Here is a 21199-nt window from a genome sequence, read left to right on the forward strand (position 1 = left end):
AAGTTGATTTACATGGCTTTCAGAAAAATAAATAAGCCAAAACAAGATAAAATTATCTGCCAAGTTCCAGCAGGCATCTGACTCAAATTCTGTCAGAATATTTGCAACTATTTGCATTGCATTGCATTGTTTGACAGTGATTTTCAGGCTTCTTATTATGTGCAAATAACTCTATGAATCATAATTACATATATTTTTCATCTAAGTTTAGTACATATCGCATGTTCCTCTCCGCTTCTGTGTGTTTTATCCAAACCCTGGCCTCTGTATATAAAAACTGCAAATATCTTGAAACTATGTGCTTCAGCCATCCCTCACCTCCACACATGGTAGCTAGTACATGAAACAGCAAATACCAGCAGGTTTAAGATGGCTGTGATGACACCACACCCAAGTGGTGTGGTTGAAAAGGCACTTGTCTCCTTCGTTACGGTTGGGTTTGAATCTGCTAGAATCTTTCCCAGCAGAAGAAAGCAGGAAAGAAGGGAAAAAAGGATGGCAGGGACACTTAAAATGACATGTCAATTGCTTCATGATCAGGGGTCTTGTACGAAAAACCAGATTCGTCACTGGAACGTCTTTTGACCACACTTGCTCTTTGCACTAAGCGCACCAGTGCTTGTACAACTTCAGACATGGGAGGCCGAAATTCAGGTTCCGGCTATGCAAAAAGACCAATAATGTAAATTGGTTACTATAAAAGATGAGATATGGGAATTTATTTAAAGTGACATACAAGGAATATATTTAAGGCCATTTATTTAAAGTGATTTTTGAGAATTCCCTAGTTTTTAAACCATCACTATCAAGTATTAAGCTGCTCTTAAAGGCCATAAGAGGGCAACTAATTGGTATTATCATTCATAAAGAAGTTACCTGAACACAGAGGGCAATGATGTCAGCAAAACGTGAAAGAGACTTCGCAGGATACATGCCATTTAGTGCAGGATCAACCATTTTTGCTAAGGCATCTATATCATGGAGTTGGGGAGTAGCCCATCTCACAAGGGATTGTTCTGATCTCACCCTTGAACTAAAAAAGTAGAAGAATTTGAGGAAAAAGGGAAACTATTAATCAACATTAAAATGAAATCAAGAAACTCCAGATCATAAACCTGACAATTCAGTAAAGTGGGACAGGTATACCTGTCTAGTGGCTTGCGACCAGTCAATAGCTCAAGCATCACCACCCCAAAGCTGTAGACATCACTTTTTACAGTGTACACTCCTGACAAGGCAAATTCAGGAGCACTATAACCAAATGAACCTACCATCTGAGTTGAAACCTGTGAATCATGAAGTTGAATTAATCATTTGGACAAAAGTATGAGGACTGCTCACAACCCATATTTAACTCCATCCATTTACCTGTCGCTCTGTGTTTGGCGTCAGAGCAGCTAGACCACAGTCAGATAAGTGGGGATTGAGCTCTTCATCAAGTAAAATATTTGCTGACTTGAAGTTTCTATGCACAACAGAAGGTAAACAAACTTCGTGCAAGTACCTGGCAGGCAGAAGGGGTCTTTAACTTAAGAAGTGTTTTTGAGTAATCATTATGCACCTTTAATCAACGTGTGAGGGTGTGCAAACAGACACACCCACACAAACACACACACACACAGAGAGAGAGAGAGAAGAGAGAGAGAGAGAGGCTTAAATTTCATATACATGTAAGTTTTAACTTACTCTAAAGCTCGAGCTGTGCCAAGTGCTACCCTAACACGGGCATTCCAAGTCAGAGTATTACTGCCATCTTCAGCAAAATGAAGAATGTCATGCAAGCTCCCATTTCCTATATGCTCATAGACTAGAAGACGCTGTCCATGCTCAGCACAATATCCGGCCAGTGTAACAATGTTTGGATGCCTCAAACGCGACATATTTGAAACAGCTTCAAGAAAATTATCTTCCTCTTGTAAGGATAGTGCTGCATTGTCAATTTTCTTAATGGCCATTATCTACAGTAGGAAAAATAGAAGAAAAAGAAATTAGTTGATGTGCCACTAGCTAAAAGAAGTCGGAGCTCAGGGTGCCAAAATATAGTTGACCCTAATTAGCAAGTGAAGGTAAGTACAACAGATTGGGCAAGAAGTATATGGTGGAGATAACTCCATCTATTACTATTGATGACTGAAGTCTATATCATGGGTAACAAACTAAATTTGATCTTATTTTAACTTTTTACTTGCATTGAGCATTTGCACATCATAAAAACTAAATAAGCAAAAGGTCCATCATAATTTTGAACAATGCGACCGTTAAGATTAGTCACACTCCACACAGCAAGGACAAAAGCAAATAAAGATACATACATACATCAATGTGTGTGTGTGCGTTTGTATCGTGTAGGGAGAGAGAATGAGATTCAGGACCCTTGCACAGTTCCCACCAGCTAAAAGTAATGGCAGAACCATCGATCTCTTATAATGGAAATATTTGTTACATTAGCTAATCCAACCATCACTAGTTTTAAACACGTCCATACAACATTGTTTTAAAGAGAAGGAAGAAAACAACAATTCATAAACAAAGGTACCTTTCCATTAGGGAACTCTGCTCTGTATACACGACCAAGAGAACCTTCACCAACAAGAAATTCTTGACTAAAGCTATTTGTTGCTGTTTGGAGAGTAGCAACCGTATAAGGAGTAGCAGTGATAGGCGATTTTATCCTTTTTATTGATCCATTTTTATTATGTAACCTATCAACCACCAATATTTCTGCGGGTGGGGGCTTGAGATCAGTTATAGTAGCCACACTTTTTACCCTCTGCTCTTGCATCTCAGTGTTTACTGCAAAATTGAACAGGATGCAACATTGAAATGGTTAAGATGCTTAGAGAAGACCATACACCTGTAAATATAGGTAAGCTATAGCTCTGACTTTTTGGGAAAAAAATATATGCTAGTCATTGTCAGAAAACTATAAAAAATTTTGAGTGTTGCAATAAAAAATAATCTAGTTTTAAAGAAATCACATGCCTCTCAACTTATATTTCTGTATATTAAAAAGCCAAACTCCAAAATTAAAGGAAAAAAATAGGGGTGGGGAAAGAGATTCTACCGTTACTTGTGGGAACGGTGAGACTTCCCCCTGAAGCTCTTGCAACATGGTCCTCCCTTTTATTCTTGCCAATGCAAAAGGCAAGAGCAAGTAAGATAATGAGAGCAACAACAACAGAACCCAGAATTATCCCTACCAAAGCCCCAACTGTCAGCCCTTTTTTTGAATCGTGTGATTTTCCATCAGAACGCTCTGGATGTGTTCCAGATCCAGAATGATTGTGATTCTTATCGGATCTTCCTGGGGGAGGTGGGTTATACGGTGGCGGCGGAGGAGCAGGACCATTTTTGAAGGCATTTCCATCATAACTATTTCAATTTTTAAGAGCCAAATTAGACATGCTTAAAAAGTTGAGCACTAAATAAAGACCTGCGTTGAATAAAAATGGCACTTACATAAAAGTATGAATTGAACTAAGCTCGTGTGGTATCCACCCGCTGAAATGGTTGTTGGCAACATTTCTGTTCAAGATAATGTGCATAACAAGATAAGAGTAGGTAGTAGAATCATAAATGCCAAACTAAGGAGGGAAAACACACTTACAAAGTAGTCAATGGCAAACCCGTAAGAACATTGAGAGAACCAGTCAATTGATTGTTCTGGACATAGCTGGCACAAATTGAGATGTCATTACAAGTGATAGCAAATATATAGCATAATATTCACAAACAGAAATTTCACAAGAAATCAGCACTTCAAGAAACTCACAGGGAAGAAAGATTGGTCAATGAAGTGAAGGAATTAGGAATATCACCAGAGAAGTTGTTAAGAGATAGATCCCTGCACGGAAAAGCATAGTGGCCCATTATATGAAAAAAGTTTTCAAAAAAAGAATTCTAGACAACGCAGGCAAAATATTCATGACATCAATATATATATATATATCTATATATATCTCGCTAGAGTAAGGTATCTTACAAGGTTGCAAGGCCCACAAGATTAGCAAACATGTCACCAACTGACTGGGATAGTGAGTTATGGCTAACATTCCTAAGATCATGGATTTCAGAAACATGTCAGAACAGCCTCATGGAATGCATAAGAAAGTAACAATTCTTAAAGTTCAATACTGTAAACTCACAAATAACCGAGAGAAACCATGTTAGCAATGGAATAAGGTAAATTCCCAGTGAAGTTGTTCCTTGCAAGATTTCTGTGCATCCATGCACAAAAAAGAAAAGAAAAAAAAAATTGAGTATCATAGTTGGCAATGAAAACAACTTCCAAAAACGAAAGAATGAATAAATTAATGAATGAACATTACAGGCTTGTAAGATTTGGAGGTAGCTGATACGGGAGTGTATCGTGAAAATTGTTGTCACTCAAATCACTGAGGAACACGAAGAACTTAATATTAACAACTCAGAAAATCAATGAAAATGATAGAATTTGTTATACTCGGAAAAGCCCCCAAAAAAATCATAAGAAAAACAGGATGATAATATTCTCACAATTTTCTCAATGACAACAGGTCAGAAAGCAAGTATCCCATAGTTCCACTGAGACCTAACCCAGAAACCTCTCTGTTATAACAACAATAAGACACATTAACAATGTCAATAAACCAGTTGAATTAATTGTATAAATTCAAAGCCGCATTTTCAAAATATAGAATCATACATTGAAACAACAGCTGAGCCCTCACAAGTTACCCCTTTCCATGATTCTCCACATGGATCACCGCCACTAATTTTCCAACCAGTTAGCTGAGAAGGACTGTTTACCGATGTGTACAAAACCTGAAGTGCTTGAACTACAAAGCAAAGAACAACACTTTTTTAAAAGCACGCAAATTTCTTACAAAAGCTTTGCTACACATACCCCCCTGCATTTCTTTCCCATCTGGTAAAAGAAATCAAAATTTTGAAAAATGGGGAAGAGTATCAAGCTTAGATTCCTCTGTGCAATCAGGCCTGAGCTGAGCTTTAGCCAAGTTATGGTAAATTTCTCATTTTTCCACGAAGCAAATCAACATTAAACAGGGAAAAAAGATAAAAGGCCTGTGTATCTTCATCTTTGAAGAAAAAAAATGCATAAATAGATCACAAAATCAAAAAACCCCAAAGTCAAAGTCCATTTTCTATCCAAAAATCCACATTGCCAATCAACACCACCAAATCCATAAATCAGATGCTTCCCGGAATTGAAGCTTAAAACTTTTTTACAAAATAAAAAGCATACCATCAGAAGCATCAGTGGTGCCACTAACGAGAGGCAGAACAGCAAAGGTCGAAGCGATTAACACAAACCCAGTGAGCAAGCGAGGTACAGAGAGCCAGTGAGCGAAGTTGCGATCAGCCATTATAGTGTTTAGAAGCGGGGGGAGAGAGAGAGAGAGAGAGAGAGAGAGAGAGTTCAGGTGAGGCGAGGCTCATGCAAGAGAACCATGGAGGCGCAGGCGAAGAAGAGGAAGAGAAAACCAAATGGTAGCCGGTAGGGCTGCAGGTAGAAGTAGTTGGAGTAGGAGACGGGCACCAGTAATAAGAGGCATTGCCATTAAAGAAAAGGGTCAGAGTCTCAGAGAGAGTGCGATGGAGATTCGAAGCTTGAGTAATTAAGAGAGACAAAAAAATAAAAAATAAAGTGCGTGCGTGTCACTGTGCATGCGTTGTGTCGGCGAAAAAAGGAAACGGAATTTTTAAATTTTGGGAAAATGGAAAAAATGAGATGTAGACACAGAAGAAGTAGCCAAAGTAACGTATGACTCTCTTTCCCGGAACGTCTCTTTCTTCTTGCTCAGTTCCCTCACTGATTTTTGATCCTCTGCTTTTCGGCTATGTTTTTTTGTTGTCAACTTTGCTCGGGATTTTGCCACGTGGTTGATAGGTAGATGGGTGTTCGATCAGACGTTGATGTTGCCCCGTCTAGTAAGTTGGGCAGCGGTCGAATTATTTTTGACGTAACGAGTGGAAGCGTAGAGTAGAGAAAGGGGATTGGGCTTGGTAATTACACACAACCGCAATCATATATATTTAAAGTTTTAAACCTTAAATAAGTACGTTAATCAAGATTACAAGAACAAGTCAAAACAACTTCTGAGTTGAGTTTTGACCGGTTTGCAACTCATTTTGTGACTGATTTTTTGATACCCAATCTCACTTACTTTGATTCGACAGTAGTGCAAGTTTTTATTTTAATTCCAATTGTAAATGATTGATAAATAGTAAAAATATCATATTTGGTAATTCTTTAAATAATTGATGGAGCTGGATCCCCTGATTTTTCTCGAATTTCATCCACAAAATAAGGATTCTCTAATTTTTCTTTCTTTTTTATATCTTTATTATACAATTGATAAGCAACCAGCTCAAATGCAATGTGTGCATTAAAAAAAAAAGTTCAGTTGGTTGAACCTTGAGAAGTAAATGTGAGAAACATTAAGTGTTTTTAAAACAATAAACGAAAAAGAGCTTTACAAATACTTTGAAACCAGGGAATCATGTGAAAGTTGTATCTGGTACTCAGGAAGGTGCAATTGGTATGGTTGTTAAGGTTGACCAGTCACCAAGGAACATATCCGTGTGTTTGCTGATGATGTTGTGGAGAGTTCTGAGGTGACATCTAGTATTACCAGAATTAGGGCATATGAAGATCGGAGGTTTTCTAGAGGAAGGAATATTAACAGAGGTGGGCGAGGGCATGATGGGTTGAGAAGTGAGATCCCAATGCCAATGCATCCTTCTTCAACTCCGTTTCATCCATATCTGACGACTCTCATAAAAAATACTAGAGCGATATGAATATGATATAGCGAAATTGAACATGAAATCATCTATGAGTCCACCAATGTTTGTGTTTCAATGCCACTAAAGTTATTTATTTATTCGTGGTTTGTAAAGTTTGGATCATTATTTTTGAGAATGCGCATAATGAGAGTGATGAATACCTAGTTAAAATGAACATGTGTAACATTGAGAGAAAACGACGTCTACCACTAGAAACCAAGGAATATCCAAAAATTACAAAAATGTCCCGTTGTGAAACAGTAAAGCCGCTTACGAATTGTCCCATGCATGACTCGTCCTTCACTTTTTAGCGATGGGAAATATTATTATATTATATTCATGTGTTAAACGACTCCCACAATATTTTTTCTTTCTATTTTCTTTAATTTTTATCACGGGAAAATTCACTATTAATCTCACTTTATTTGTGTGCATGCATGATGCATGTGTGTGTTGCTCCACCATCAATAACATAAGCCGACACTGGCATTTACTTTGGTCATTGGATTTTTATTTATTTATTTATTGCCAACAATAATGATATTATAATTTTCTAAATTTCTAAATTATTTTTTACTGGTTCGTATTATTTACAAGTTCTTTGTAGATTGTATTGTTGCACACAATTGTAAACCTTAGTTGCCTCCAGATATTGAGATTTTGGGAATCTTTTAGGAAGTAATTAATACAACTAAAAGTGTCAATTATTTTCATGATTGTCTTATTATTTTTTATTTTTATAAAAAAGTGATTGAATTTTATTAGATCAATAAGAATAAAGAGTACAAATGACATAGATTGTAAATGAAATCATCTCAATAACAATATGGCAATTATGGATACAACTTCACCAGTAATATGAGCCATCCAAAAAGCTGAAATGATATGAAGAAAATCACATTCAAAAATAACTTTTTTTACATCTCATTTAATCGTTATAATTTCTCGACATATAGTCAAACGACATCAAAATTAATTCCATAATCAACTGAATTCACATTGGACGGAAAGTGGTAAAATAAAATTCCAGAAGACTTATTACACATGAGGCATGCACTGAATACAATGATGTCAATTATGCGGTGTTGTGTACCCAATCCTCTAAAAACAAAAAAGAAAATAGCATATGATATGATATGTTGAATTGAAGAAGTTCCAAAAAACCAATAATGTTATGCGAATCATGAAAAAGTTAACATTAATTGAAATGAAAAAGGTGACTTGCGAATCATGTCATGAACCCTCTTTTTTTTTTTTTTCCAAGTATCGCAAAAGTCCTTTTTTTTTTTTTTTTTTTTTTTAAGAATTAAGAATTTACTATTTGTGAGGATGAAGGGAACATTATTATTGTTAGCCATCAAATATAAGGAAATTATCATTATTAAAGTGGAAAGTTATATATTGTGTGGTAAGCGTTGAAGAACCAAGGGTGACTTGTGTGGATAGACCTTCTAAATTTTATTCCAGTAAGGAAGGCAACGGACTGCCACTCATCTGCCTCAGATTCCTTCAACAGTGTAAAATAACATAATTAGAGACAATCCATTCTGAATTAAAATTAGGTCACTTAATTCATCTGTTTGTTTGTTGACAACACAAGCTTACTTTTATTTTATTGTATATATACTAGAGAGAGAGAGAGGGAGAGAGGGAGCAGGCTTCCTTCTTCACTGCCTCGAATCCATGCCCTTGTTTTTGTTGCAGGTGAACATAATAAATTTTTTTTATTTCTCAATCCTTCAAAGTTCAGATGAACTGTAAGTAAGATTGATGATATGAACATGATAATATAATTACTTTTTTTTGGATGAGAGAAAATAATTCGAAATTTAGCTTTAAGTCAGAATTTTAAGAGGAGAAATTGACAATTTCTTTGTTTGGCAACTTAAACGTGAAATTTATTAAATTACTAGAGGAAACAATCGTATAAATTGAGACATTAAATTTTTCAAGTTTAATTTTCACCAAAATAGGTGTCATTTCACAATTTCTATAGTGTTATTTACAAAATTCAACATATATAAATTCAAACATTGAAAATTTCAATTATCAAAAATTAAAATTATAAAAATTAAAATTTCTTCATTTTAAAATTCTATGTAATTTTTAATTTGTTTATCGAAAGGGAGAGTTATGTTAATTATAGGCTAATATTTGGTCTGAATAATTGGTTAACACTCAATAGGAATCAGCACAGTTGTGCTTGTGTTCATTCCAATATGTCTGCATTGTTAGCCACGTTGCATGTCCCCCCACTTAACTTAATAATAATTATTTACTTTTTCTCCATTTTGTCAGCACAGATACATGAATAAAAAGGCAGATAGTAGGGTTATAAATTAAAAATAATAGGTGGCTGCAGTGGCAATTAGCCAAGAAAGCCGGTGATTCAGGGCCCAGCTAGCTAGCTAGCATTGTCCCATCCCATCAACCAAACAAGGCCATTCACGGACTATTTTATTTTTGTTGATTAATCAAATATGGCCCCGCGCACTGCATCTAGCCATGGCCCTTTCTACGTAGCGCATCTCATTGACTATAATCCGGCACAATCCCTGGTGATCTAGGACTCTGGGCATGATATATAAAATTTGCTTTGGATCTTTCAGCTTCTTACACCAACTCAATCTATTTTGATGCTTAGAGTCATGTTAAAGGGTAGCATTTAATATAAGTTACGGAGAAGATTTAAACTTGAGTATAAGGAAACGTATTTATTATCCTGACTAACAAATACCCAATAAAAATGGGAAAAAAAGAGTTTCGAGTCATACATGCACACCGTGTACCTAATAAGTAGCAACAGTACAAAATAGAACAAAAGCTTAGCAATAGTATTCAATTTTTTAAGACCGAATTGAAGTAAGCAAAGAAGAGGACCCCTACCAGTTGTCGCGCATCCACTTTTTGTTTGTCATTTTCTCACTCTCACTAGACTAGCCCACCACATGCCCACCACCACCACCGCCATTATTCCCAAGCTATACCCAAAAGCTAGCTATACTCCATTGCCGACTGTACACATTAAAGACACAAGTCAACGGGCAACCTCTGTTGACTTGCAACAAAAATATACATTACACATGAAGCCCAATTAAATTAAACCTTGGTCCAGTCCAGTATTACAAGTTTTCTTTGAAGTCAGGAAAAAAGTTTTTATTTATTTAAAAAGGACACGCCCAGGCCGGCTAGCGCCTAGGCTGAATATTTTTTTGCTGGAGGAGGAGATGGCACACAGCCGCTTCTGTAAAAGATTTGTTCTCCTTAACGCATGAATCATCAAAAACATATGGAATGAAGCATTGCACTTCTGTTTTCGGGTTACTGTTCGAACAGAAACTGAAGTGCAAATTGATGAACTTGGGCTCAAAGAGGAAAAGTGACAAAGACGAGGAACAGAATATGACACTGATAGTGAACTGGCTGCTGTAAATTTTTCTTCTTTAATACAAGCAGGTGAAGGAAAAAGTCATGTTGATGATCTGTTAGCGCTTGGTGAAGGGCCTCAATCTTTATCAGTCGAGGAACTGTGAGGAAGCATCAGCAGCACAAATGAAACCTGGAGAAAAGCTGGTACCCATTTGCGGTTCCATCATTCTACTTCATGTCTATCATTTTAGTTTTATTTACAGGTTCTCAATATATATCATTGAGAAATCCCGCACTATTAAGGATTTCTTATATATATTTATTCAGAAATTCCTTTTAAATAAAATAATTGAACCCTAATATATTCGATATATTTAAAAGTTATAGCCGCGCGTTAAATATTCGAACGGCTATACTATTTAAATATTCGAATATATTAAAAGCATAACGCCGCGCGGCTGTACTCGAATATATTAAAAGTGTATAGCCGCGCGGCTATACTATTTAAATATTTATATATATATTTAAAACGTATAGCCAGGGGGCTATACTGTTTAAATATAGGCGTTTAATTTTAGTCGGCCCAAATCCACGGAAAATAGAGTATAGCCGCGCGGCTATACTATTAAAATATTCGGATGTATTTATAAAGTATAGCCGTGCGGCTATACTATTATATTTCTCCGCCTAACCAGCCAGCAACTGGAAAAAGACAGTATGAATCAACACCTCCTACTAATGGGAATCTATTAACCAATGCAACCGGGAAACCTTCTATCAAAAGTTCCGAACTAGCATCCGAATTTTGTCCAATTTCTCGACTTGCTCTTATGTTATGTACTTGTTGGCTTAAATCGGGCTAAGCCCTTTTCCTCTAACAGTAACTGCGCATTCGATTCTTTGTATTCTCTAATAGCGCCCTTCTACCCATGAATTTTTGTTGGAGCAGATGGCACAGCTTCTGTAGAAGATTTGTTCTCATTAACACATAAATCATAAAAAAAACATATGAACTGTTCAAACAGAAACTGAACGGCAAATTGATAAACTTGGGCGCAAAGTGGAAAAGCGACAAGCAAGTGAAAGAAAAAGTCTTGTTGATGATTTCTTAGCGCTTGGTGAAGGGCCTCAATCTTTGTCAGTCAAGGAACTGTGAGGAAGCATCACAAGGGATATGAGGAGGAGGTTGGGTGATGACCATGATGGGCATTAAATATGCTACAAGTAATAGTTGAACTTGAATCAATCATTCATTCATTCTTGGAATGTGAATGAACCCAATATTATGGACATACATTTCCATTCCATTCCATCATCCCATGTATGTAATCACTGTCGGTGCACGACCGAGATTTCATTTTATGTGAAAAATAATCAGCAGAGCTGAGCTTAAGCAAACAAGATTAGAAAGAGCCATAAAACTCCAAGGGGTATACAAGATTAGATCATCATGTATTCAAAACCAAAGTAACCAACTATAAGATATGAATGAAGCAAGGAGATATTCAAATTGTAGCATTGATGGAGGAGGGGGAAGTCATCAACGGTAAGTAAATCTTTAATCATTATACATTAGTTTTTAGTCCATTGTAAGGTGTGTTTGAATTGGAAAACCTAAACAAACATAAACAAAGGAATGTAGGAGTAGGAGATATTGCATTACTAAACCACACCACACATCTAAAAAAATACACGTCTTAGCAGCGCCCTCTGTTCTATCAACATAAAAGTCGAAATATTTCATAAACTTGCGTACATCTCAAAAACTCTTAAGTTAAGAAACACGTTAATGTACACAAGGATATCAAATAAACCAATGACAATAAAAACTAGCTAAATTAGCAGAAGCATGGAATGTAGGACCAACATGTCTATATTTTTGTTTTGGAAAGTCCACACTTCATTCCGCCCTAAATGATCGGTCGCATGCCCAAGCTTAGCAAACTACATGCATTATCACATCGATCGGCTATGAATCTGATTGCAAATAATAAGGAATCTACCTTGACGGAAAACTGCTAAATCTCTCATTTGAAATCCAAAGATTTCATGGCATCTCCCGCTTCTTCAATCTTCTTTTTCTGAATATGCTTATCTATAATTTGTTGTATCTGAAATGGAAATAAGCATATATGATTTGAGTCATTATTTAAGCAGCAGCAGCAATGTGATTAGGGAATCTGAAAACCTGATAACTAGTACATACCCTGTTAATCAACTAAGACCTCCTCTCTTTTCTCTTGCCAGTTTGGGTCCGTGTAAGGAACCAACTTCTCTTTCTGCAAAGGAAGTTTGGATTGAGTAATTGTGATGACAGGAAAAGACAATATAAAAACAGAAAGACATGAAGCATGCATGCATATATATGTATATAGCTGTATGTATGTAGGCAGAATCTTTAGTTCCTTTCTTTTACCTCCTCAACCCTAGGGGGATGCCAAGGGATAAAATGACTATAAAATTTCAAAAGCACCGGCCTCAACAGTAAGGTGTGAATATTGTGGGTCTGTCCTTATGACAATCTCAGCCAAGCAGTGGGTACAGCTGAAGCAAAATCTGAATGTGTGATCCTTCCAAACCTCCCAAAACTCCTGTAAATAATGATGCAACAATTAACAGTGTGTATCGCATGAAATTTAAACCTGACCAATTAGAAAACACCAAAGCTCTCAAAACCTAGAGCGAGAGAGAGCTTCCATCATCAACAAAAATAAACAAACCCTAGAACTAGAACTAAGAGAGAGCAAAACGAGAGATGAACTGGCCAATTAAAGCTTCAAAACACGAACAAGATTAAGATTAAAGAAGAATAATAACCCAAGTAAGTACCTCGCCGAGGGCTTCTTCTTTGCGGGAATTCAACTTGGTGTCTTTGGCCATGACAGTGCTACAAGCGGTGCAGCGAATGCTTGAGGGAAGCCTCATCAGAACATTCTCAATCTGCGGGTTCTTACGCCGGGCCGCCATCACCACTTTTATATGATATCTCGAAATCAAAGGTTGGAGGAGTTTTAGGGTTGGGTTTGGGTGGGACTGAATCTGTCGAATAGGTGATTGAAATTGGAGACATGTGTTGATGCGAAAAAGTGGTTTGATACGTAATTCGTCAACTTAGTCAAAATGTCCCTTCGGTAGGTCCCTGTCCTTGGTAAGTGGTCCACTCCAGAGGGTCAAATACCTGCAAAAGGACGCGTTCGGTAAATCCTTGGGGTACCGGTGCGGTACCGGCCGAAGGCTCTCCGATGCCTAAATGAGTACGGATTTAGTAAGGTTAACTGACAGATCACACGATAGCGTACCGTTAGTTCTGATTCCTCCCTTTTGGGGATATGGGTCTCCTTATATAGACCTTGGGAGGTGTGCGTTGTGCTCATTTTTCCGATGTGGGACTCCAGGCATGGATTGTGAACATGACACGTGTCTGTTGGTAAAAAAGGGCCAAGATATATAGCTTCGGTAGGGAGCATGCCGTAGGGGCCCTGTGATCAGAGTGGATCCTGTCCACGTGTCCGGTGGTAATAGGCCGTTTAATTAGGTATAAACAGTAGTCCCTCAAGTTCTCTTTCGAAGGTTCTTCGGAAGGGAATTTGGTTCTTCGGAGGTTCTCTTACCGTTCGGCATGCTCATTTGGGGGGAGGAAAGGCGCTTGAGTCGTTCCTTGCGGAAAGTAGTGTTCTGGGAAAATCGGTCGGGGACTTGAAGGGTCGCCAATGTTGAGAGGCGAGAGGGCAGAGAGACGCTTCGTCTTCCGTGCCTGGCGCGCAGATAGAGGCGCCATTCGCCGGGTGACGCGTGGCCAGCAATAACACGCCTGTTGGTGCATTAATGAGCCGTTTCGTCTCCCGAGGCGCACCGTTACAGTTCTCCCTCTATAAATAGAGGTTGCTCTGTATGAAAAAATTCACTTTGCAATTGTGAGTTTGCGCGAGAGCTCTTGAGTAGGCGATTTTCGAAGCGTGCGAACGGCAAGCAAGGCGATTTTTAAAGTGTGCGAACGGCAAGCTAGGCGATTTTCGAAGCGTGCAACGGCAAGCTAGGCGATTTTCACAGCACTCAAGGTAAGATACCGTTCGGTACCCCTGAATTTTGTTATACTTCTGTATATGGCATAGGCTCGCCGATCGTTAAGTAGGATCTTCCTTCGGTAGTCTAGTGGCCTTAGGTAGAGAAGTAGGTATCTGTAGGATAGCGCAGCACGCACCTTAGTTTTTCCCTTTTTCTTTGTTTTGTAGATGTCCGATAGCGAGTCACCGTTCGGCGATGAGCCCAACGCTTTCGACGGGGAGCTATCCTCCGGCTGGGATACGTCCAGCGAGGCCGTGAGCCTCGGCGCCGAGGGCGGGGAAGACTCCGATGCCGAGCTATTCGGTGAGGAGGCGGACTCCATTCCCACCCACGGCATCGGTAAGGGGTTCATGACGGGGCACCCGTTACCCCTGGTCGCGGTGTACAGGGACGGTACCCGTGTCGTGCCGTCCGAGCAACAGCCAGAGGCTTCCACCTCCGGCAATGATGAGTGTGTTGCCGGTCCCTCTCGGCCGAGAGTTACGATCGTCCACCGAGAGCGGTATAGGATACCGGTGGGCATACCGCAGAAGACCCTGTTCGGGGTTGATTATTTGGGGCCGAACAAGCTTACCGAACGGGAGCTTCAAAAGATTAGGGCCGAATACCTCATTCCTGACTCGGTGAAGATGAGGGTCCCGAGTCCGGTCGAGTCCCTCAGCGACCCTGGGATGGTGAAGTCGTCTTCTTCACCGATATGCTGGTGCAGGGGGTCAGGTTGCCGTTGCAGCCTGCCGTTCAGAAGTTACTTGCCCAGATTGGGTATGCCCCGGGCCAATATAACCCCAACTTTTGGGTGGCCCTGATGGGGGTGATAACGGCCTTTGGGATTGCCGGGGAGGGGGAGCCTTCCTACGAGCAATTCTCCTACCTCTACAGCGTCACTAAGTCGAAGAGTGCCGACCATGGTGGCTGGGTTCAGGCGAACTGCCTGAAGGCTTCCGAGCGAGGTCACTTCGTCAGCTCGGTGCCGACTTCCCAGAAGTCGTGGAGGAATCGGCGGGTGCTACTCTCTGGCCAATGGGAATCGCCATCAGGAGTACGCCCGCAGTCCCCAGTACCAACGACTTTCCAAACCGCCGGTAGGTCCCTAGTTACCGATCGGCAGGTCCCTAGTTGCCTTTCTGTTTTCTTTTTATATTTGCTCACTCATTCTTTATTCGGACAGGCAAACTCAAGCAGCCGACTCATACACAAGACGAGATTCGGCAGATCGACAGGGTGAGGCTGAAGGTCCCTGCCGCCGAGCGAGTGTACCCGCGCTTCCTTTTCACCAATAATCTCATCAGAGCCGGGCTCGTCGACCCTGCCGAGAGTAAGTGTACTTGTTGCGCTTTTCTTCCTCTTCTTTTTTTTTTGTGTGCTTGCCGACTGACTGATTGTTTTTGGCCAGTGACGGACGCAAGGAGGGCTGCCGAGGCCAAGAAGATGAACGAATCTTCCAGGAGACGCCTCATGATGGGCCTCGAGGGCAAGAAGAAAAAGAAGCAGCTCGAGGCCCCTGCCGTTCGATCGTCGACGGACCCCGAGGAGGTGACCCTCGCTGAGCGTATGCGGCAGTTGGGCGCTGAGCCTGTCGCAAGGCCGGCTGTCGATCCCCATGCGCCGGGGCATGCCGTCGCCGAAGCCGTCGCCTCAAGGGCTGCCGGGAAGCGGCCGATAACGGTGGACTTGGAAGCTTCTCCGGCGTCCAAGCGAAGCCGTCCGTCAGACGCTTCCAGGGCCGTCTTTGCGGCGGAGGACGAGGATGGGCCTACCGAGGCCGTCACTCTCGCCTGCCCCTCGAAGACGGTGCAATTCGTCAACCATATGATCCTCGGTTCTCAGATGGAGCTGCCGGAGGTTGACGAGTTGCCGAAGAAGGTCCTTCGGGAGCAGGCTGGACGCGTCTTCCGACTGCAGGCAGCGGTAAGAATTTATCTCCCGGTGTTGTCCTTTCATTATTTTTTTCGGTGCCAAGTGGGGCTTCAAACTATCTTCCTCGTGTGCAGGCGTCCATGGAGATGTGGCTGTGTGTCAAGCGGGCCATCTCCGCTGCCGAACGGGCAAAAAAGGCCTATGACGACGGCAGGGCTAAGGTTGCCGAGGCTGGCAAGGCTATCCAGGACCACGCCCAGCTGCTAAAGGAGAAAGAGGTTGCCGAACGGCGGGCTCTCACTTCGGAGGCGATGGTGGGCGAGATGCGGGCCGATCTGGAGGCAGCGCGGGCAGCTCTGGAGGCAGCGCGGATGGCAGCGCGTGATGCCGAGGCCGTCTCGGAGGCGGTTCAGGACGCTCTGCAGGAGTCCGAGCGGACCAAGGCTGCGGAGGTTGAGGCTGCCGTTCAAACGGCAATCCAGGGATACCGTTCTTCCGAGGAGTTCACTGTCCTCCTGGACAGGGAAGTTGGCTCCGAGATGGCGGGTATGTTGTACCGATTCAAGCGGTACAACCCTGGTCAGAAGCTGAACCTCAACTTCGCTGCCGATCCCCCTCCCCTTCCCGAGGGAATAACTGAGGAGATGATCGAAGACTACGAGGGGGAGGATGCTGCTGCTGACGAAGCCTGAGGGCCTCTGTAATAGTATTAGCCTGTCTTATTTTTATTGTTATTTTGTATCTGTACCGAACGCCTTGATGCCGAGGGCATCTTTAAATTAGATGTTCATATTTTGTCTATTTTTGTCTTTTCGATTTGATTTTGTTTAATCGCCGATAGGATTTATAACGTTATAGAAGTAGCTTTCGAAATTGTCAAGTTCCGATGGAATCTGTAGGGTGACAATTTCGAAAATACCTACTGCCGTAGGTTAGTAGAGATGCCCCAGAACGTTATCTTGCTTATATTGGCAGCCGTAGGCTAGTAGAGACTGTAACAAGAGTTTCTGAAGCAATAGTGCCGAAGGCTTTCTATTTATCTTTGCCGAAAGGCATTTACAATTTTGTCCTACCGTAGACTAGGTTACAACTCTGTCCTGCCGTAGGCTAGGTTACTTGAAATAGTACTTGAGATGTTCCACGTTCCAAGGATGACCGAGGGTCTTGCCGTTGGAGTCTCTTAGGCGGTAGGTTCCCGATCGAAGGATACCGATGATCTCGTAAGGTCCTTCCCAGGAAGGTCCGAGGGTTCCTTCCGTGGCATCCTTAGTTGCTAGGGACACCTTCCTCATGACCCAATCACCGACTCAGAATGAAAAGTGTCTGATTCTGGAGTCGTAATACCGAGAGACGCGTTGCTTGTAGGCTTCATTCCGGAAGTTGGCATGTGCTCGGTGCTCTTCCAGGAGGTCGAGGCTTAGAGAAAGTGCTTCTTCATTTGGCTCTGGTGCGAAGGTTTCCGTTCGGTAGGAAGGTTCGCCAATTTCTACCGGCACAACGGCTTCCGAACCGAAAGCCAAAGAGAAAGGGGTCTCTCCCGTGGACGTTCGGTAAGAGGTCCGAATGGCCCAGAGCGCTTCGGGAAGCTTTTCTGGCCAGGCTCCTTTGGCTTTGTCCAGCTGCCGTTTTAGCAGTTTCTTGATGATTTTGTTTATCGCTTCTACCTGACCGTTCGACTGGGGATGGGCCGGTGATGCGAAAAACAAGTTGATCTTCAGGCGGGTGCAAAAGTGCCTGAAGAGTTCCGAATCGAACTGTCTGCCGTTGTCGGTGATGATTGCGTACGGGATACAGAAACGGCAACAAATGTGAGTCCAGACGAAGTCTTCTACTCTTGCTGCCGTTATGGTTGCAAGAGGTTCGGCCTCCACCCATTTGGTGAAGTAGTCAACGGCAACCACAGCGTATTTCACCTGGCCTTTACCTTGTGGCATCGGACCGATCAGGTCTAGCCCCCACTGTGCGAAAGGCCAAGGACTCACGATCGGTGTCAAGGGTTCGGCGGAGATATGCTGTATGTTGCCGAAACGCTGACATTTATCGCATTTCTTCACAAGTGAACTGGCGTCCTGGTGCATGGTCGGCCAGAAGTATCCCTGCCGAAAGGCCTTGTGTGCGAGTGACCGGGACCCAGAGTGATCGCCGCAAACACCATTGTGGATTTCCCGGAGAACGTAGCTCCCCTGTTCTGCCGTAAGGCACTTGAGATACGGAGTCGTGTAGCCACGTTTGTAAAGGACGTCGTTGATGACGGTGTACCTTGCCGATCGGTATCTAAGCTTTCGGGCCTGGGCCTTGTCCTCTGGAAGGGTGCCGTTGGTTAGGTATGAGTAGATAGGGGACATCCACGTATCCTCGTACCGTACGGTACATATTTCGGAGGCTGCCGTGCTTGGTTGGGCAAGAATTTCCACCGGCACCTTTCTTCCGATTTTGTCATTGATTGTCGAGGCTAGTCGCGCCAAAGCATCGGCATGACTGTTTTCGCTCCTGGGGATCTGCTTGATCTCATAGGCTCGGAAGCTCTGGAGCAGCTGGTGGGTGGACGAAAGGTAGGCGTTCATGGAGGCGTCTCTGGCGGCGAAGTCCGCCGTTACCTGGTTCACAATGAGTTGGGAGTCACTGTGTATCTTGATCTGTTTTGCGTTCATGCTCTTGGCTAAACGAAGGCCGGCCAAGAGAGCCTCATATTCTGCTTCATTGTTGGAGGTTCGGAAGTTGAATCGGAGGGCGTACTCGATCTTGAGTCCCTCCGGTGTTGTCAGAACCAACCCTGCTCCACACCCCTGTTGGTTTGCCGAGCCGTCGACATGCAGAGTCCATACAGGATTTGAGGCGTCGAGCCGTTCGGCGTCTACCTCCATCGGTGTTGAGGTTTCGGTAACTGGCTCGGGTATTTCCTGTGTCGTTGGTGGGGTGAGCTCGGAGATGAAATCGGCAATGGCCTGACCCTTTTCGGCTGGCCTTGGCACGAGTTGTATATCGAATTCTCCGAGTTCAATCGCCCACTTGATCAATCGGCCGGAAGTCTCTAGTTTTTGGAGTACTTGCCGAAGCGGTTGGTTTGTCAGGACTTTGATCCCGTGTGCTTGGAAGTATGGCCGAAGTTTTCGTGCCGAGATCACCAGGGCTAGTGCAAGCTGCTCTAATGGGGGATATCGAAGTTCAGCGCTCTGGAGTGCCTTACTGACATAGAAGATCGGAAGCTCTGCCCTCTCCGGTTTTCGGATTAACACCGAACTGACGGCAGTGTTAGATACCGAGAGGTATAGGTAAAGAATCTCCCCAGGCAGTGGTTTTGACAGGAGAGGTGCTCTGCCCATGTAGTCTTTTAAGTCTTGAAATGCTTTATCACATTCGGCAGTCCATATGATATTCCGTTTGCCCCCTTTCAAGGCTTTAAAGAACGGTACACATCTGTCGGTAGCCTTGGATATAAAGCGAGTCAGGGCAGCCACTCGTCCGGTAAGGCTTTGAATGTCCTTTGTTGTTTTTGGCCTCTCCATGTCGATGATGGCCTTTATTTTTTCAGGGTTCGCTTCGATACCCCTGTGACTAATCATGAATCCGAGGAATTTCCCGGAAGACACACCGAAGGCGCATTTCATCGGGTTTAACCTCATTCGGTAGCCCTTCAGGATACCGAACATGATAGACAGATTGTGCAGGTGTTCTTCGGCTGTTCTGCTTTTCACCAACATGTCGTCAACGTAAACATCCATGATGCTGCCGATGTGTTCGGCGAAGATTCTGTTGACAAGCCTCTGATATGTTGCCCCCGCGTTCTTCAAGCCGAACGGCATGACGTTGTAGCAGTACAACCCTCTGTCAGTGATGAAGGCGGTGTGCTCGCTGTCGGGGGGGTGCATAAAAATCTGGTTGTACCCTGAATAGGCGTCCATGAAGCTGAGCAGCTCGTGTCCTGCCGTGGCGTCCACGAGCTGGTCTATTCGGGGTAACGGAAAGCTGTCCTTCGGGCAGGCCTTGTTCAGATCGGTGTAGTCTTGGCACATTCTCCAGCCGCCTGTACCCTTTCGAACCATGACTGAGTTCGCCAGCCATACCGGGTACGTAACTTCCCTGATGAAGCCGATGGTTTGAAGTTTGTCAACTTCCGTCCGCATGGCTTCGTACCGTTCGGCATCATACGAACGGCGCTTCTGCCTTACAGGTTTGTAGGTTGGGGAAATGCTGAGTTTATGGCTGATGATTTCAGGGTCTATGCCGGGCATGTCCTCGTAGGACCATGCGAACACTTCCGAATGGTGCCGTAAGAAGTCTATAAACTGCGCTCGGAGGGCGGGGGTCAGTCTGGTACTGATTTTAACCCGACGATCGGGCTGTTCATCGCTCAGGGTTATCGTCTCCAGTTCTTCGGCGGGTTGTGTATGAGGAGTTGGTGACTCATCTCTTGGGTCGTCAACTGGTCCGTTGCCGTTCGGCATCCCCTGCACAGACATGGTCTCGTCTGGGATTTTGAGAGAGGTTGATTTGATCGCCGTGGCGTAGCAAGTCCGTGCGCTCAGCTGATTTCCCCTGACAGATCCTACGCCATTTGGGGTCGGGAATTTCATCAACAGCATGTGTGGGGAAAGATGCGCCTTTACCCTGGTCAGTGCCGTTCGCCCAACAATGACGTTGTACGCCGTCGGGCAATCAACGATGAGGAAGTGGTCGTATACCGTCGTTCTCTTTGGCGCGGTGCCGAAGGTAATTGGGAGCGTTACGCTACCGACCGGTTGGACCATGTCCCCGGAGAAACTTAGCAAAGGCGTCAACTGCCGGTTGACCTGGCTGTCCTGTATTCCCATTTCTCGGAAAGCTTCGGCGAAGATTACGTTTACCGAGCTCCCTGTATCAATCAGTACTCTCCCTACATCGTAATCGGCAATTTCTGCTCGGACGATCATTGGGTCGTCGTGGGGATAGAGAATGCCCTGTTCCTCTTCTTTGCAAAACGTGATCGGCTCCCAATGATCTTTCGGTGTTTCATGGTGGCGATTCACCTCTATGCCGAACACTTGGGGAAACTGTGCGGCACGCACGTACTGCTTCATCGAGCGATTGCTCAGTCCTGCGATGGTTGGGCCGCCGCTGATAGTGCTTATCATGTTTATCT

At 43.0% G+C, this 21199-nt stretch overlaps 1 protein-coding gene and 1 long non-coding RNA gene across 2 annotated transcripts; both read right to left on the reverse strand.

The window, feature by feature from the left end:
* LOC18781381 (protein STRUBBELIG-RECEPTOR FAMILY 8) lies at positions 8–5717 on the reverse strand. Its single transcript, XM_020561752.1, has 16 exons — positions 5246–5717; positions 4685–4817; positions 4516–4587; positions 4329–4394; positions 4146–4217; positions 3983–4054; positions 3773–3844; positions 3608–3673; positions 3460–3525; positions 3065–3372; positions 2537–2793; positions 1687–1958; positions 1369–1504; positions 1147–1286; positions 877–1033; positions 8–661 (listed from the first exon to the last, which is right to left on the reverse strand). The coding sequence occupies exons 1-16, from the start codon at positions 5364–5366 to the stop codon at positions 509–511; spliced, it is 2163 nt and encodes a 720-aa protein (XP_020417341.1). The 5' UTR covers positions 5367–5717; the 3' UTR covers positions 8–508.
* On the reverse strand, positions 11832–13214 carry LOC109948923. Its single transcript, XR_002271372.1, has 4 exons — positions 12988–13214; positions 12575–12749; positions 12365–12437; positions 11832–12269 (listed from the first exon to the last, which is right to left on the reverse strand). It is a non-coding gene; the product is annotated as an uncharacterized LOC109948923 (long non-coding RNA).

Source organism: Prunus persica, chromosome G4, assembly GCF_000346465.2.
Source record: "Prunus persica cultivar Lovell chromosome G4, Prunus_persica_NCBIv2, whole genome shotgun sequence".
Classification (NCBI taxonomy): Eukaryota; Viridiplantae; Streptophyta; class Magnoliopsida; order Rosales; family Rosaceae; genus Prunus; species Prunus persica.

What these genes read in the sequence shown, in the direction of transcription:
- LOC18781381 (XM_020561752.1), bottom strand. Translation starts at nt 5,366, where the DNA reads ATGGCTGATCGCAACTTCGCTCACTGGCTCTCTGTACCTCGCTTGCTC. An exon ending in CGCCAAACACAGAGCGACAG is followed by an intron (nt 1,287 to 1,368) that starts GTAAATGGATGG and finishes CATGATTCACAG; the next exon opens with GTTTCAACTCAGATGGTAGG. An exon ending in GGTCGCAAGCCACTAGACAG is followed by an intron (nt 1,034 to 1,146) that starts GTATACCTGTCC and finishes CTACTTTTTTAG; the next exon opens with TTCAAGGGTGAGATCAGAAC.